We start from the raw sequence: 19,982 nt of genomic DNA, 5'->3' as shown, positions 1-19,982 counted from the left end.
TCAAAGTGAGCTAGTCTTCAACGTAGAGCAAAATCTCACACCTCATCGTAAATTCAAGGCGGGCTTTTATTATAAAGTAACCCGTATGTAAAAATAAGAAACCTTCAAAAACGATTTTTGGTTGTTCTTTCTCGGTCACTTCAGTACATATCTAGTTTGAACTGAGATATTATTAATTGATCAAATGAAGGTTATATGTGCCCATACTTTGACGCGAACTTTTTCAAATAAATCAATTTTAATTCCACCGAGCTTTAATGAATATCGTTTATCATGAACAAGGCAGGAAATTTCCATAAGTGTGATAAATAATGATATTAATACTTGGCTCCATCATTTGAGCTGAACGGCAAACATTGTTTTTCCATTTCAATATTGAAACAGTAAATAATGGATTGCTTTGCATTTAATTAAATAAAATTCTCAACTCGAACAAGGTCAGAAGATTTAAAAGAAACCTGGCTTTTGATATATAAGAACGTATCTAAGATCAAAGACGTATGACTTTTTTGTTGAAATTCGATGCAGATTTTATTCATTTTTAATAATAGTATTTAATAAAGATAGAAGTATGGAAATAAATGCTATCGACACTCTTGTTCCTTCTTGAAACATGAATGGTACCATTGACATTGTACCATTGTGAAAACGATTTCTGTGTTAGCAACTAAAATAGCAACAATGGTACGCTGCGTAATGACATTCTTATTGAACAAGTATTTATGACAGCAACCAAACCAAACACATGCACACTTAAACTGGGAAAAAAGAAGAAAAAATAAAGAAACTGGTAATTGGTATGTGTGTCAGTTTCTTAGATAAAGGAGTTTTTTTTAAAGAAATATCACTAACTTAATATTTGTTTGATTTATTGTACAAAATATTGAAAACAACACGTTTAATAATTGCATGCGTCCGAAGCGCTTTTCTGGATTTACCTTCATCAGGAACGCTCAAAGCCAAACATTTGAAATCCGAGGGATGTATAAATACCGAAACAGTTGAAGAGCTATATGACAAAAATACATAAAACAAATAGCCAAATTCATCTAAGGTCAACTTTGCCTGAGGGAGTTGAAACCTTAGTTTCTTTATAATTTCAAAATTTATAAACGGACAATTTTAGAAAGGTTTGTTATAAATCATGTCAGTACCGAAGTATGTTAGACCCCTCTAACAAGAAATTTGTTTTGCATGCACACGTATAAAAATTGCGGTTTTTATCCAACGCAATCATAGGTTTGAACGCTGTTTTCAATTTAGACTTGTATATATATATATATATATATATATATATATATAGAGGGGTCTAAATACAGCACAAACAACATTTTCCAAAAGACCAAAAAAGTATATTTTAACAAAACGCATTTGACTAACAGGTCGAACAACAAATGTTCTTAAACCCTGCTGACTGCCATTGGCGATTGCCAAATAAACGGATCACCGATGTGATAAATGGATCTTAATTATAAATTTCATACTAAACAGAAAACAATAAACTGGCGGAAAAGATGATATACCGCAAACAAAAGGTGCAAAGGTTTTTGTACACCATATCCGGATTTGGACAATTAATGTCTCTTCAGTGATGTTAGGAATCGAAACGGTATTTGGAAGGCCATATAATTTACCTCAAGTTAGGATAGACTCTTGAATTTTGAGGAGTCAAAATAGGATGAACGGATCATATAAACCCGAAGGCAAATATAATACAAGCCCAAACGAAAAAATATAAACAAGTCTAAATTGAAAACAACGTTCAAACCTATGATTGCGTTGGATAAAAATCGCAATTTTTATACGTGTGCATGCAAAACAAATTTCCTGTTAGAGGGGTCTACATACAGCACAAACAACATTTTCCAAAAGACCAAAAAAAGTGAGAAAGTATATTTTAACAAAACGCATTTGACTAACAGGTCGAACAACAAATGTTCTTAAACCCTGCTGACTGCCATTGGCGATTGCCAAATAAACGGATCACCGATGTAATAAATGGGTCTTAATTTTAAATTTAATACTAAACAGAAAACAATAAACTTGCGGAAAAGATGGTATACCGCAAACAAAAGGTGCAAAGTTTTTTGTACACCATATCCATATATATATATACCTGCACAGCCGGTCGATTTTACTTGCTCCCAAAATTAACTTCATAAAGAAGGGATTCCGGGAAGACCGATAGTATCTGCCAATGGCCACCCAACCGAAAAAATATCCGAATTCGTTGATTACCATCTTAGACCACATGTTAGAACAATGTCATCCTACATTCAAGATAGTTTTTAAAACAGATTATTTGAAGGAAATGGATTCATTAAATCCCTTACCAAACAACACAATTTTGGTATCGATGGATGTGTGTTCTTTATGCACCAATATTCCAAAGAATGAAGGAGTAGTCGATTGTGAAAAAGTATGGAACAATCGTAAGGATAAAAATCCCCCAACCGACTGTCTGGTTCAGTTGCTGAAACTAGTGCTCGAAAACAACAATTTTATATTCAACGACCAGCACTACTTGCAGATTGATGGTACCAGTATTGGAACCAAAATGGCACCTTCTTTTGCAATATTTTCATGGGGAGTCTCGAAGAACGCATCCTTTCGAATGTACCATACAAACCCTTGTCTTGGATCCGTTATTTTGATGACATCGACATCAAATGGAACGAAACTGCAGAACATCTACAAGATTTTCTAGATTTCTGTAATAACTTTCATCAATCTATAAAGTTCACATTTAAGTTTCAAAAAATAAAATTGCGTTTCTCGACACCACCATAACTTTAGAAAACGGAGACATGACAACCGACCTTCACACCAAACAAAAAAAAAAACAACCAATTTCTCTCTCCGAAGAGTTGTCACCTAAAACACTGTTCCCGAAGCATTCCGTACAGTCAAGCTATCAGGTTAAAGCGGATTTGCTCATCGGAATCAAAATTAAACCACCGTTTGGGACAACTCAGACAACAACTTAAATCAAGAGGTTATAAGAAAAAAAAACATTTCAGAAGCTTTCGATAAAGCAAACGAAAAAGACCGAACAAACCTACTTGAATATAAAGAAAAGACGGCCCAGACAAATAAAATTCCGTTTGTTGTCAGCTTTCATCCTGATCTGGCAAATCTTTCATCTATTGTCCACAAACACTGGCGTCTTGTTGAAAATGATCCTTCCTTAAAAGAGATTTTTCCATCACCTCCCGTTATGGCTTACCGCAGACCCAAAAACCTCAAAGATATTCTAGTTACATCTAAAGCATCTAAACAAGAGATATCGACAATAGGAGGTTATAAACCATGCGGAAGAGGCAATTGTAAGTGCTGCAAAGTCGCCAACATTGAAACCCAATTCGTCAGCACAGTCACAAAGAATAAATACAACATATTCATAACATCCAATTGCAAAACGCAAAATTGTATTTATGTTCTAACGTGTGGAACTTGCAAGTTGCAATATGTTGGTGAAACAGAAACACCATTCAACATCCGACTGAATAACAATCGGTCATTTTATACAAAAGAAAGAAACTGCCCAATCACAAGACATCTTTTAAGAGAAGGGCATGATTTTGAAAACGTCACATTTCAAATCATTGAGAAAAACCAAAATTGGGACACTCAAGGAAGACAAGAGAGAGAGAGAGATTTTGGATGAATCAGTTACGAACTCTTGAACCTGATGGATTCAATGAGAGAGACGAGAAAAGATTTAAAAACAAATCAAAACAATAATCTTGAGATTTGTACAATTTACAGAACATCAATAAATTTGTTAAACTTTTACCCAAACTTTGTGTAGTTTAAGCTACAAAAATATATATTTTTTTTTATAGAACATCAATAAATATATTAAACTTTTACTCCAACTTTGTGAAGTTTTAAGCTACAAAAATATTTTTTTGTCATGCATCCGATTTCACCTTGATAGATGCACACGCCTTATGAAGCTAGTTTGTCTAGCGAAATATTGCGTATTTCTATCTAAAATCTAATAGAACTTTTAAATGTATCAATTAGCGTGTTTAAGTTATATTCTTAGGCATTTATATAATTTTAATTCAGTAACTGTATCAGTTTATTTTCACAAGCTGATCCAAGCCTAAATAGATTGGATGTTGATTGTTGCTATTTTTAGACATTATATATATATATATATACAATATGTTAATATGATCCGTTCATCCTATTTCGACTCTTCAAAATTCAAGAGTCTATCCAAAATTGACGTAAATTGTATGGCTTTCCAAATACCGTTTCGATTCCTAACATCACTGAAGAGACATTAATTGTCGAAATCCGGATATGGTGTACTAATTTTCGCACCTTTTGTTTGCGGTATACCATCTTTTCCGCAATTTTATTGTTTTCTGTTTGGTATTAAATTAATAGTTAAGATCCATTTTGTTACATCTGGTGATCCGTTTATTTGGCAATCGCCAATTGCAGTCAGCAGGGTTTAAGAACATCCGTTGTTCGACCTGCTAGTCAAATGCGTTTTGTTAAAATATACTTTTTCACTTTTTTTTGGTCTTTTGGAAATGTTGTTTGTGCTGTATTTAGACCCCTCTACCAAGAAATTTGTTTTGCATGCACACGTGTAAAAATTGCGGTTTTTATCCAACGCAATCATAGGTTTGAACGTTGTTTTCAATTTAGACTTGTATATATATGTATATATATTTATTTAATATGTGATATTTGCCACTGGATATTAAGCTAAACCAACAAAGAAATGTATTACACACTCAGAGGGAGATATTGTCACCATCGGAATTTGAGAGATTATAAATTTCTTCTGATATCAGATTGATCTCAGAACAAATCTTTTCCAAGACTCTGTTTAAAATGAAATTTATTTAGAATATACTAGTAATACATTGGTTTAGCCATTTTTTTTAAAAATCAAAATGACTTTGTCTATTGAAATATGCGTATGCAAATTCATAAAAATACATTCTAATGCGTGCTGCTCGTTTTCATGGTTAGACTCAACGAGGTTTTTTTTTGCCTCCATATATGTTGAACGATATTTCGAGTGGAATCATCTCGCTAGTAATGGACACAACGTTAGTTTTCAATCACCATGGAAACGTACCGAAAAATTTGTAAAACAGCAAACCAACGGTATAATCAAAGATAACAAAGAACAAAATATTACAAGAAATAAGATTAAGACAACTATTGATAAAAAGATGAGGCATGTGGAACACTTACCCCCCCCCCCCCTTTTTTTGCCCTTTCGAAAAAGAAAGAATGAAAAAGGAAAGATAAGAAAACGCTGTGGCTGCTCACCAAACAATCCTTCAGATTACAAGAAACATGCAATTTCCGTTAAAAATATGTTTTTCTTTTCAGATACTGGAAAGGTTTTGTTGTGGATCCGTCGCAGTCTTACTACTATCGTTGGTTATTTGTTATATCTATTGCCGTCCTTTACAATATTATTTTCATCATCGCTCGAGCAACATTTATAGAGATGCAACAAGAGTATACAGCTTTATGGTTCACTCTGGACTACTGTAGTGATTTCTTGTACATATTAGATATGGTTGTCTCTCTCAAAACAGGTATTTATAAAAAAATATAATATTTAGGAATCTACCATTTTTAAAAGGAGTGTTCAGGATTTTGCCACTGCAATATATATACTCACTGTAAAATATTGGTGCATTTGGTACGGTCGTTTCTGAAAATATGCATATATCAACTGATTTTTATAGTTTGGTCTTATGTTGAGCTGTTACACCACTATCCCATGTGTGTGGGAGATTTGGAGTTCCCGCAAACATGTTAACAATGTCGCATTTTGCATGATTGTGTCTATTCCAAGTCAGTGGCTGCCGTTTGTTGCTGTTTATTATATTATTTTTTTGCTTATTGTCTTTTACTTAAATCAGGCCATAATTTTCTCGATTAAATTGTTTTACATTTCATTAATACTGATTGGGCATTGTATATCTTGCTATGTGGTATGAGTTTGTCTCATTGTTGAAGGCCGTACTGTGACCTAAATAGTTGCTAACTTCTACGTAATTTGGTCTCTAGTGGAATGTTGTCTCAGTGACAATCATACCACATCTTATCATTTATACATTTAATAGCATTATCAGGGGCATTTTGTCTGCACATAATGCGAAATTTCAACAATTTATGTCTCTTTAGTGATGCTCGAGGACAAAATATTTGAAATCTAAAATCTAATACAAACTTCTAAAAGCTGATAACAACGTTGATCTTGATATGTAGCCACGACGAGTTTGATGTGTAGCCGTTTGCACTCGATATGAGTTGTCTGATTCATTGAATAATGTCATAGATCAACATATCTTACTTCAGATTCCCAAACTTTTGCTTATTTCGGTACAGTTTTCTCTTTACAAATGTTTTATCGTCCAGACATCTTGAACGATCTGATAATTATACTCTATATATTCTTGCGTCCCTACTTTCATTCTTGCTAATGGAAGCGTATGGACAAACTATCTTGTTAATAGAAATGACTCGAAATAGAAAACCAGACCGAACCTTAATATAAAAATAAAGAGATGTGGTATGATTGCCAATGAGAAAAATATACACCAGAGTTCAGGGACCAGATAATGACTCTATATCATACCTCCTCCTTTGTACTCTTCATATATATTTGGATAAAATATGCTATATTCAGAATTTCAAGGAAATTACATATGTCTCTTTTTTTTCAAACCATGTAGTTTATGATATAAATCCATGTTTGAATTTTATTTAATATAGAAATATATATCGTGTATAAAATGTTTTATCGAAAGTGTCTGTGTCATTTTGGGTTTAAATTGATTTCTACAAATAGCATCAAAACATTTCAACAGTCACTGACCATGGGTGTTTTACAGTTTCAACAACGTTGTAAAATCAGCATTTCAAACCAGTTTAACAAGCTGTTTGATGTACTAATGCCATGTATAATTCCAGTTTTATTTATTTGATTTAATTACAAAAAGACATAACATTTGGATGCGTTCTTGTCACGAAATCAGATAATTGTTTTGTGTTTGATTATTTAATCCAATATCTCCGAAATGTTCTTTTATTTTCCAATATCATTCTAAACAAGTCAATTAACTGTTCAAACAAAGTCATATATATAGACAAGTAACGATATGACATTTCGAGGGCAAATTAACCGCCATTCGGAAGTAATGACATCCGGGAGCATAGATTTGTGCAGGCTAATTGTGACAACATTTTTTGTGTATTAAAAACTTCATCCAATATTTATATTTAATAGAGAAAAACGTCAAATGCGAAAGAGAAAAAAATGGCTTTATGTCATCCCTGAACGATTGCACGAGAATATTATCCGCCATTCGGAAGTAATGACATCCGGGAGCATAGATGTTTACACGCTAATTGTGACAACATATTTTGTGTATTCAAAATATAATCAAATATTAATATTTAATAGAGAAAAATGTCAACTGCGAGAGAGGAAAAAATTGCTTAATGTCAACCCTGACTGATAGCAACGTCATTCGGAAGTAATGCATTCGGAAACTGAACATCCGGGTACATGACAAATGATGGTTCGCTAATAGCGACAAAATGTTTGCGTTTTCATCAACTAGTTAAATATTAGCATTTGATAGAGAAAAAATATCGTCTTCGAGAGAGGTGAAAAAAATGATTTGATTTTCATCTTTACTGTTAAAACATAAATACTCCAGACCTATATATGTTGAATGAGAATTAGCGAAATGATAATGACGTATTGCCAGTTTATTTTTGTTATTTGTTGGAAATCATTAATTAATAAATAGTCAAACAGCAATCAACCACCCTTTTCTCCTCTAGCTCCGGTTGTCTTTTGACGTCATACAGGTACAAAATGTATGAGTATTTCGCAGACGACACGTGTTCACGTGCTAGCTTCATATAAATTATCCGCTCAGTTAATAAATTTCTGAAGTAACATCCGAAAAGTAACATTTTAAGATAATGAGATCATTTTAAGGCTATAATTCAGAATCTTTTAAGGTTTAATGGCTTTTAGATATTGTTTCCTAGAATCAACAGATCTATTGACGACGAAAGATTTATGACTTCTCTTGTATGCGAAAAAAAGCTTTTAATAGGAAACAATTTTCCATAAAATGAAGGAAATAAGACAAACTGTAGTCCTTATACAACCTGATATTTTTCTTTCTCACGCATGTCACGTGAATTAATATTACACATAATTGAATAGATAAGATATATGTTAAAAGAAATATACGACTTGCAAATCTTTATTTTTTGTCTTCCATGACATGTATGATTATTCAGTCTTATTGGGATCGGTACAATCATCTTTTCCTACACAAAGTTGATAATGGATTGGCTTTTTCCTGCTGTTGTAACTCAAGTCAAAGCTTTGAAGAAAACAAAAATGAAGGATATTGAACAATACGACAGCTACACATACATGTACCAAAAAAGCCAAGTAATTAAAAAAAAAAAAAAAAAAATAACCTTTGTCTCTAATTTTTGATTGATCGATATTAAAATCAATCTAAAGATACTAGTTTAAAACCCCGTCACGTTAAAGTGTCGTAATAAAGACAGGAACTTATAGTCAGGGGACTGCCTTTTAAAATATTTTGATATTTTTGGTTATAATTTAGGGAATCTAGTATTGACGACTGATCTTTGATAGCATTTGATAAATTAAGTCATGATTTGTTTCTACTCGGGGGCTATTTAGAGCTTTGCGTATTATAAAGACAGTCATGCAGGTATCTGCTATTCGGAAAATGTATGTTGACCTAGATCTTGAAGTCCTTGGGGTTTATTGTCTCATTTAAATGTATCCAACATCTCATTTTATTTATATTAAATTTGGATGAAACGCATTTTGACAAAACGACATTGATTTAACAGGGTACAATCCGTAGTATATTTTAAGTATTATTATAGTAAATCATGTTTTCCGTAAAAGAGCACTCTTGAAAGGGAAATTCAACAATTTTATTTTCAGGAAATCTGAAAAAAGATCAAACAGATATAGTTATTGCTTATTTATTCTAGAGATTACTTCTATTATGAAAATAAGAAGATATTGTTTGATTGCCAATGAGACAACTCTACCAGAGAATGGCCTTCAACAATGAGCAAAACCCATACCGCATAGTAAGCTATAACAGTCCCCGAAATGACAAGTTTAAAACAATTCAAACGAGAAAACTAACGGCCTGATTTATAACCAAAACAATAAACGAAAAACAAATATGATATACAGAAACAAATAACAACCACTGAATTTAGACAGGAACATACAGGATGTGGCGGGGGTTAAACATGCTTGCTTGCGCCAAACTCTCCCCCTAACCTGGGACAGTGTTGTAACAGTACAACATAAGAACATATAAAAATCAGTTGAAAAGGGATTAACTGATCCACATCGATACAAAGCACACAAAACCCCTAAACAAACACAAAAGACACAAAGTAAAGATCTGTGAGTGCTCGAAGTTACTAAAAGTTTATTAAAAGCCAACAACAACTATTGTCAACTAATAAGAAATATTGTGTCTAAGACTAAAATATCAATCAGTACACATACAACATCCAATGGATTTAGTGTAAAGACGTCACTAGCAGTGAGTTTGTGAATTGAATATGTTATGCAATCGATATCTAGCAAATTCATCTTGAACTTGTATTATGATGAATTGTTAGCTCCTTTTACACCGTGATACAAAGAACAGCAATAAAAGCTCTGTTCATTAGGTTTTGTTATTTGTGCGTTGCGTTTTTTGGTCATGAATTGTACCACTGTGTTGACGCTTCGGTTATAATGCTATACTACTGCTCCGTTTTTATCTGATAACTATTATGACGAGCAATGAAATGTCTGCCTCCAATGAAGGCATGTTTTTATTACAACTTATCCCGAGAATCCCGAAAAGATCTTTAGAAAATAAAGAATAAGAGAGCATTGTCAGATGTACGCGAAGAGCAAACATAGTGTCTATAATTTGATCAAGTTGAATTACGCCTAAAACAACTGTTTAGTAAGTAGGTACAATAAAAACTCGTATATATTTATCTTTAATCAAATGACGACTTTTCAACAGTATTTGTAAGCGCAGTGTATAAATAATTTTGTTCTTGTCTATTTTAGGTTATCTTGAAGAGGGTCTTCTTGTCAGAGATTTTTCAAAACTTCGAAAAAATTACTTAAGTTCAACAAACTTCAAAACAGATCTACTCAGCATTGTACCTACCGACTTTTTCTATCTAATAACTGGTACCAGTGTACCAGAGTTGCGGTTTAACAGAATTTTAAGATTCAATAGACTTTTGGAATTTTTCGATCGCACAGCAACTCGTACAAGCTTTACAAATATGGTGCGTATTCTGAACCTTGTTTTGTACATATTAATTATCATTCATTGGAACGCATGTATATACTTTGCTATGAGCAATGCAATAGGATTTGGAAGTGATGGTTGGGTGTATCCAAATACCACAAATAACCCAACAAATGCACGATTGACTAGAAAGTACATCTATAGTTTTTATTGGTCTACATTGACCTTGACAACAATCGGGGAAACCCCGACGCCAGAAAGAGACATCGAGTTTTTGTTCGTTGTTGTGGATTTTCTTATTGGTGTTTTAATATTCGCTACCATTGTTGGCAATGTTGGTAGCATGATTACCAACATGAACGCAGCGCGTGCAGAATTTCAATCAAAGATGGACGGGGTTAAGCAATACATGGAATTTCGAAAGGTTACGAAAGAATTAGAACAACGTGTGATTAAATGGTTTGACTATTTGTGGACCAATAAGAAATCATTAAACGAAGAGGAAGTGCTGATGTCACTTCCGGACAAACTAAAAGCGGAAATTGCAATTCACGTGCATTTAGATACGTTGAAACGGGTAGCGCTATTTCAAGACTGCGAACCAGGACTTTTAGTTGAATTAGTGCTAAAATTAAAACTGCAAGTGTTCAGTCCTGGTGATTATATTTGTCGTAAAGGGGATATAGGCAAAGAAATGTACATTGTCAAACGAGGACAATTAGGTGTGGTTTCCGATGATGGAAAACAGATTTTCGCTACTTTAAGAGAAGGTAGCGTGTTCGGAGAAATAAGCATTTTAAACATTGCAGGGAACAAGCATGGTAACAGACGAACCGCGAATATCCGTAGTATTGGATATAGTGATTTATTCTGTTTATCAAAAGATGATCTGTGGGAAGTATTAACACAATACCCTGATGCAAAACAAATTTTGATAGACAAAGGAAAGAAAATTTTAAGAAAAGACAACCTTCTAGACGAAGAACTTATGCAGCAAATGGAAGCTCAAGAAGAAACAACGGACCAAAAGCTACAACGCATTGATGGCAGTCTAGATACACTTCAAACTCGATTTGCACGTCTGCTTGCCGACTTCAATACAACACAACAAAAACTGAAGCAACGAATCACAAAAATAGAGAAAGTGTTACGAAAAGATGAGGATACTATCTCAAACTTTTCTGCGTTTGATAGTTGATAGTAATATAGGTAGATAAAATAACATATGTGTGCGTGCTATTAAAAAAATATAATATGATTGTAAGACACTTTGAAATTATTACAATAACAATCAATCAGTGATCAAACGGTAATTTTTCAACCTTAGATAAATTTGATATGCCACTACACTATATACGTCACCTTTTTTGCTGGCCTACATGCCAATGCCATACCGGGCAGAAAGTAGGTAAGTAAGTAACAAACCATATAATGCGTTACAAATGTTGTTCATATCCTAGTGCAGTGGATTTCAAAACATACATTTTCGTGATCTTCATAAGGAATGTGTGCCCGTATCTCATTTTTAGCCCCAATTACAATAATATTATACTTCAAAAGAGGGACGAAAGATACCAGAGGGACAGTCAGACTCATAGATCGAAAACAAACTGACAACGCCATGGCCAAAAATAAAAATACAAACAGACAAATAATAGTACAGATGACACAACATAGAAAACTAAAGACTAAGCAACACGAACCCCACCAAAAACTGGGGGTGATCTCAGGTGCTCCGGAAGGGTAAGCAGATCCTGATCCACATGTGGCAGCCGTCGTGTTCAATAGTAATTACAATCATCGAGTACAATTCTGGTCTTCGTTTTTTGTTCACATGGGATATATCTCGGATCCCCTGTAACGGTAACCAATCAAATTGCAGGATTTGCCCGGATATTTCACTCCAGTATCATATTCACCAATGATTGGCGTTAACTATCTCTGGGATAAGATAGGCTTAATATCAGGGTTTAGCGTTATTGTGATATTGTTATTATAGTCATTTTGGTGTTTTAGAATGTATACATTTACATTATACATGTATTACATTACATTGCGTTACATAATATCATTGTATTACATAACATTACATTACATTTTTTTACATAATGCGTATTTTATATAGCCCATTTGCAGATGAGAATTTAAAGCGTTCATAAAATGCTTTATAATAATGATATTTTACTATTGCTCAGATACATGGTATATTAAGCAAAATATGGTCCTTTTAATAAACAGTAGTAATGGAAATCAGTTGATCAAAACAACTCGAAAAGTGTGAATAGAACAATATTTAGGGTTTACAAGAGATGAAACGCATGTACTTTAAACGGAAAATTAAGATATTGCAAATGAAAGATTTATTCTTTATACCAAATGACAAATATGTAATTAAGGAATCACGTAAGTTATGCATTCGTTTAGTAAGTTTTATTTTTAACAATCTTTGAAACCTATTTATAATATGTTACAAATGTTATGAAATTAACATACATAGGGGAAACCCCCAACCAAGCTATCCAGAAAAAAAGATGTAAAAATATGAAAACATAACTATGATTTAACTATCTTAAACCATTCTGAACCATTGTAAATGACAATAACCATTATAACCTTTTCAACCTAAAACCATTTTAATACCTACACTGACAACCCAAGACAAATCTTAACTTTACGAACTGATCGTCTCAGATAATTTTTGTTTTTATTTTCAAATTTAATTGATTATAATATTGTACCTTCTACATTATACCTGCTTTAGTTATGGTTGTTTTATATACGTATCTCGTACCTTTCCTTGTCGCAGCACACAGAGACGGATAAGAAAATCCTCCGCCAGTTTAACTCAAACAGGACGTCAAATTATTTAGCACAGTGTAAAAGGTACAGCATAGGGACTTCTGTAAAAGCATTAAGTATACAATAGTCAATACAATACACAAATGGGGGAAGTAATTTAGAATAAATAATTAAAAGTTATTATAAATATTTTTAATATTAAATTGCCTTAGTGTTTAAATATGTTATTCTTTCCTTTTTAAATTTTAAACAAAATAAATAACTGCTCTATAGAATAAAGTGATCCTCAAATGACGTTAAGCATGCAATCTTTTTATTTTTAAAATATTTTAAGATATTTTTAAAATTGGTTAATTTTTTTATTACCAATTTTTTGTAAGTGTTATTTTCATGCTCTGTTAAATGTGTTACAGTTAAGTAAAACCACGAAGAGGAAGTATATAGACTTTAGCCTACTGTCCAATCCATTTTAGTTATTTCTTATTAAAATGTGTTTTAATTAAAGTAATGTTATATAGAGCAATTTTTCAGTTTTGTCTTTTTTGTATCCTTTTCACGAAGGCGTGATCTGTTATGTCAAAATGTAAACAATATTTTTATTTTGTGCAAAAATATGAAAGATAATTTGAGCTGCGTCGGGTAGAAATCGACCTTATGCAAGTTCACATATACATGTACATGTATAATACTTTGAATGATTTTGGAACATCCAAAAACGAAATAAAAGATGAATGTTGGTCTGTTTTGTAGGGTTCTTACTAAAAACTCAATTTTCAAACAGTTAGTAGCTAACAGACTTTGCATAGAGAAATTTTCAACCAGAAATAGGATAACAGATGTATTGATATTCATTTGTATAAGGTCGATTTCAATCCGACGCAGCTCATTTATTGATAACAAGGAACTTTACTGTCTATCATTGGCGCTGCTGTGCGTTTTCATGCCCTTTTGCAAAAGGGTAACATTATTTATACTTTAGCGATCATGACTTGATCAGTCTTTTTAAGTGTCTTTTACAGTGTGGTGACTCATATTATAAACGTTTTTTTTGTTTGTATTTTCAAATTGGTTAACAAATTCTTTATTGCACTAGATAGTTGTAAACAAATAACCATGCATTCTATATAGTACCGACCGTGCAAGACCCTCATGGGTAGTAAAGGTCGTGAAAAACCACCCTCATCATTCTATATAGGTTTATCACTGTGTGTTAGTCTTCAAATTAACCAGGGGATTCATTTGATTAATTTTGTGTTCTTCTTTGGAGTTATACATTGTTTTATTAATTTTCCATTTACTATAACTTTGCAATTATCTGTTTTCTCCGAGTACTGTTTGTTATTTTTCATTAATTACTGTTTAAATCTCACGTAATATTGCTGAAGGTTGTCGATTCTGTGACGTCAGCTATTTTAGATTGTCTCAAATGACATCGTAGTAGGATTGTGAGATATAATACATCCCACACCATCCATTTTATTTCAATAATCGCATGTCACTTACTTATAATAAAGATTATTATGTCTATTTATGTAAACGTTTCTTTCAGAAAATGACAGAATATTGCTTATATATCTATTAAAAGTTCCCAAATGTAAAGCATTTCCTAGTAAACAAGTTTGATACATTATTATATTGCAGGATAAATGTAACATGGTTAATATCGATAACATTAAACAAACAATGAAAGCTGAGAAAACCAACACGAGGTTTCATAGAGAAGAGGTATAGGAAATCTTAATCTATAACCTTAATTTCTAATTTATTTTAATAATGGGGTTTTGGGGGGTGGGGTGGAGGAATTCTATTTAGATCCTAAATTGCTCGAAAAAAATAATTTATTACCTCTCTCTTTCAGCTTTCAGAAGAGGAATGAAAAAACTGTTCTTTCCTTTGAAAATCAAGAAAAACAAAACTCAATGTTTTTTTTAAATGAAAGTGTTGTTCCTATATGTTATTGAAATTTTTTTTTTAATTAATGTAAACAAAAATATGTTCGAAGAAAAAGAAACAATGCTCCCCCCCCCCCCCCTCCACACCCCCATTCCACACACACACACACAAGATGCATGATCAGAACCTAGTTTTATATTTTGGTTGGTTTATAGTAAATAGTAAAGTATGTAGAGAAATGTATTCGGTAAAATGGAAAGCAAGCGGGAATTTACCAATTAATAAACAAATCCTCAAATCCTCAAAGATAAAACATTACAGCATTTATTGAATTTTATGTTATATTGTAGTGGAAATGGTTGATGATTTTTGACAGATTCAATAATATGCGTAGTTTTCCTTCGATGAAAAAAGATTGATTTAATTATAAGCAAAACATGGAACTAAAAGAGTCATTACTTCTCAATATCTATAAAGCCTACGTCATATTTACATGTTAGTACAGCACTTTGTGCAAAATACAGTTAACATGGTTTTTATGAATCCAGATATTAAGGATTTTCAATTATACACTTTTAAATGTTTTGTATAATTTACATGTGTGTCTTGCCTTTGAAGGCCACATACTTTTAAAATAAGCCACAAATCTTTATTTAGGTTGTTCTTTACTCATCAGAAAATTCAGCAGTATTACGAAACCCTCTTTTCAAATTACTCACCAAATATATCTATTCTATTAAGGTTTCAAGTTTAACGTAAAAACCACTCCTGTGAAATATTTATGACGAACGATATGAAAATAGTTGAGAATAATTCCATTTGAAAGTCAATATTCTTTTTCATGTCATTTAACACATAATTCATTTATATCTCAGAATTATGAGTTTTCAGAAAATGATTTTTTAGATAAATACTGCAAAGTGCTATCGCAAATTATTAGTTGTCACGTTTTTAAAGAATATAGAGATAATGCATGGCGTAACTTCAATTCAACACAAGTGCGCATGACGTCAATCTTTTGATTGTACTTCCTGTTCATCTGTTTTTATCTTTTTAGTATAATTTTCGGAATTTACAATTCTTGTAAGAGTAAGGCATACTCAGTAACTCAAATATAATTTAAAAAAAAAAATTTAGAAGCATAAGTGTCATGTTAACTCATCTTTTGGAATTGCATTGTATGCATAGAATTTTTTCCACAACAAAACATACGAATTTTGTTTTCATTTACTAGGGAAAATGGGTAGAGGTATAACGACACAATTACTTTACAGTAATGGAGCTTTCGAGAACATTTGTTACACTTTTTAATACAAAAATTGACGACTTGGTCTCGATTTTTCATTAATGAACCTTTATATGATTTTACTGGTGTAAACTGAGAAAAACTTTTTAAAAGTGGAATATTGTTTTATCAAATTGTGTATGTATATATACTAAAATTCAAATTTGTTTTTGATATAGCCATTACGACTTTCTTTCGGTGTTTTATATAGACAGATCCGAATTTGGTAACTGAAAAAGTTAATAAAGATATCACGATGCACACCATTTTATACTTTCTTAGCGTTTTGTTTTGAGCGTACTTGATAAAAGTAATATAGCCAAGAAACAAGTTTAAAATTCTCAAGTTTAATAGTTTTTCTTGGTTTAGTAATAGTTACCTCGCTAATATTAAAAATACAATAAAATTGAAGGGAACAACATCTAATTATTTGTAATGTTAGGAATAAAAAATAGTTTGACAAGTAGCCAACCCCGCATACACAGAATTTCTTAGTTCAATGTTTCCATAGGATTTAAAGAAAGCTGAAAAAATATAGAATGACACGAAACATCACGAAGGAATACACACACCATACTCGAAAAAAAAAGATGTGGAATCTGTCGGTGTTGTACGTTTAGTTCTTCAGAAAACGTCTATTGGTATATAGTTTTACTCTATCTAGTTTCAAATATAGTACATGTAAGCGGAGCTCTTTGAATGCAAAAATACTCCATGGCGTCATGTTTTTAAGTTCTAAAAAGATTTTAAGATTAAGAAATTCTCCATTGTGTAATGTTTCCCTGGTCTAATCTACAAAAAAAGAGCTCTTTTTGGTGGCAGCTATTGCAATTCTAAACAAAGTTTTTTTTTGCGTAGAAATCACACTTTGTTTTTTTGCGTAGAAATCACACTTAGTTTTTTGCGCAGAAATCACACTTTGTGGCATCATGATAGTGAAATGCATTCGTGATAAAACACCTTACTAATAGTTCTACAAAAACTTAAATAAAAACACTAAGATTATTGAAATCAAAGTGGTACAAAACGCCAAATGTGTAGGCAAAACTTATCTGTAATACATATTTTTGTCGATTATGAAACAGTTTTCCTCTGTATTACATGTAGGTCTTAATGGATAATGTGTGTACTAGTAATAAGATGTCTTACTGCTAAATAAACCGCAAAGATCGGAAATAGAAACTCGGGGCGAGGTTAAATGCCTGGAAAAGGTCATAAATTAAAACTTGTTTTCTTAGAAACGACAAACAGAAAGTTACTTTAGAGATAATATTTCATCGGTTATTGATAAGGTTTGATTGATAGCTTTCCGTCATTGAAAAAGAAACAAGAACATTAATTATATTTTTGATATATATATAATGAAATTGATCTGATATTGGTAACTTAAAAGTTTTCTTTTCTTAATAACGACAAGATTTTTTTCTATTTAGAAGTTATGGATTGAAACGAAAAACTAGTTAAACATCAACTGTATTTACATCCACGAAGAAAAGTAACTAAATATATGACCTATAATGGTTTACTTTTATAAATTTTGACTTGGATGGAGAGTTGTCTCATTGGCACTCATACCACATCTTCTTATATCTATATATGAAATAATGAAAGAAATGACACACACAAGCTTATTTTGTGAATTCTATTTTTTTAATTACTTCAAATGGCATATTGCAGGAATCATATGTTTATCTTTTATATGCATTGAAACTATAGAAATGTATGCACGACTATGGTCTGTGATATTAGTCCTTTTTCAGTTATGAAGGATTTGATTGGCCTCGATGTGATAAAGGAAGTCAGTATATTGTGTGTTTATGATTTTCAATAATAGAAGGAATGAACATGTCAGATGTATTCATATTCAATTTTACTTGCTTTAAATAAATACAATAGCTTGGACACATTCATGATAAGTCAACGCCTTTGTTTATTCGACACCCCTCCCCCCTCCCCAATCAGTTGAAAGAACTTTTGGAGAAATAGGCCTCTTATTAAAAAGCATTTTGGACTTTGGGAGAAAAAAGCCCTCTTACTTAATTGGTACGGGGAAATTGTTCTTTTTTAATAGTTTTATGCATATAAAAAGATTATTTTAAAATATGTAATTCTACTCAGGTTAAAGAAATGTTTCTCCAAAAATAATGAATAAGGAAATAACGTTAACAAGACAGGAAAATAGCAAAAATAAAAAAAACAACAACAACAAAAAAACACCAAAAACACCAACAACAAAAAGACATATAAAGGACAACACACAGTTTTCAATAATAGCCAGGTTTACCTATTCTGACATCGGACTCGGACTTCTTTTAAACTGAGTTTTACTGTGCGTATTGCTATGTGTTTCTTTATTCTACATTGGCTAGAGGTAAAGGGGGAGGGTGGAGATCTCACAAAACATGTTTAACCCCGCCGCATTTTTGCGCCTGTCCCAAGTCAGGAGCCTCTGGCCTTTGTTAGTCTTGTATGCTTTTTTAATTTTAGTTCATTTATATGTTTTGGAGTTTAGTATGACGTCCATTTTCACTGAACTAGTACACACTTTTATTTAGGGCCAGCTGAGGACCACCTCCGGGTGCGGGATTTTCTCGCTGCGTTGAAGACCCATTGGTGGCCTTCGGCTGTTGTCTGCTCTTTGGTCGGGTTGTTGTCTCTTTGACATATTTCCCATTTCCATTCTCAATTTTATTCTCAAATTATGCAATATATCCAGATTCAGACCGTGTGACATTTATATAAAAAAGCACAAAATCTGTATTAATTCAAGTTAACGTTAAGACAACTGTTTTTGTATTGTAATATTGGATGATATAAACTTGCTGAATGAAAACTTTTTTTTTGCCAAAAAAAACAATATTTTGAAATCATTATTTACAAATAATTTATTAGTTTACGTTGATACAATGTCTATGTAAATATATCTGGCTTCAATTTGATCATACTGGAACCTGCACAAATACGCTGTAAAAATACACATCATTATCGCATCTAACCGTAAGACGTGTGACGTAACACACGCTTTAGACAAGTCGCAAGAGACACTTATTATATAAATATGTAATATTGTAAATGTTATTATATGATAATCAAATATTTATGATTAATGCAGACGTGTATATAGTTTTGAAATATCATGTTACTATAAATGCAAATAGTATTTAATAATATAGATTCAGTCAAAACCATGTGACTATCGTCGAAGCTTGTTACTCTAATATTATTAAAATATATTGAAAATGAAAAAGAATATAACCACCATCAAGACTGTCATCCTATTACATTGCTAGACAAAAACAATGTTTACAAAAAAATAAAAGATAGTGAATAAACAAAAAATCTATATTCATTTAATGAGACAATCGCCCCATTTAAATAGATTCGATCGAAAACGTTAACATAGAAATGTATTTCAAGTTTGAAATACATTTATTTTTTAAAATGGTAAAGTCAGCTTTAGAGTTGCAAGCTTCTATAGTAAATATAACCACGTGATTGACACGTGATCAGCTTTGCATCAAAGACTACTAATTCTGTGTTAGTTTGTATATTCATAAAAAAACAACACTGTATGATATTGTTATTACTATTGTTTTGTTAAACTGTAAATATATGATAATAAAATTGTTTCACATCAATTTTTTCATTTGGTTTATGATATGATA

General features: G+C 32.0%; 1 protein-coding gene across 1 annotated transcript in view; it reads left to right on the top strand.

The window, feature by feature from the left end:
• The window catches only part of LOC127714014 (cyclic nucleotide-gated cation channel alpha-3-like), a 47,626-nt gene extending 34,343 nt beyond the window's left edge, over positions 1-13,283 (top strand). Inside the window, exons 3-4 of the mRNA XM_052219963.1 lie at positions 5,368-5,579; positions 10,151-13,283. Coding sequence (XP_052075923.1) covers positions 5,368-5,579; positions 10,151-11,538 — 1,600 coding nt within the window. The 3' untranslated portion in view covers positions 11,539-13,283. The remainder of the gene's footprint in view (positions 1-5,367; positions 5,580-10,150) is intronic.
• The last annotated feature ends 6,699 nt before the right edge of the window (positions 13,284-19,982 follow it).

This window comes from Mytilus californianus, unplaced genomic scaffold (genome assembly GCF_021869535.1).
Source record: "Mytilus californianus isolate M0D057914Y unplaced genomic scaffold, xbMytCali1.0.p SCAF_9, whole genome shotgun sequence".
NCBI lineage: Eukaryota > Metazoa > Mollusca > Bivalvia > Mytilida > Mytilidae > Mytilus > Mytilus californianus.
This window is presented reverse-complemented; position numbering and strand designations above follow the sequence as displayed.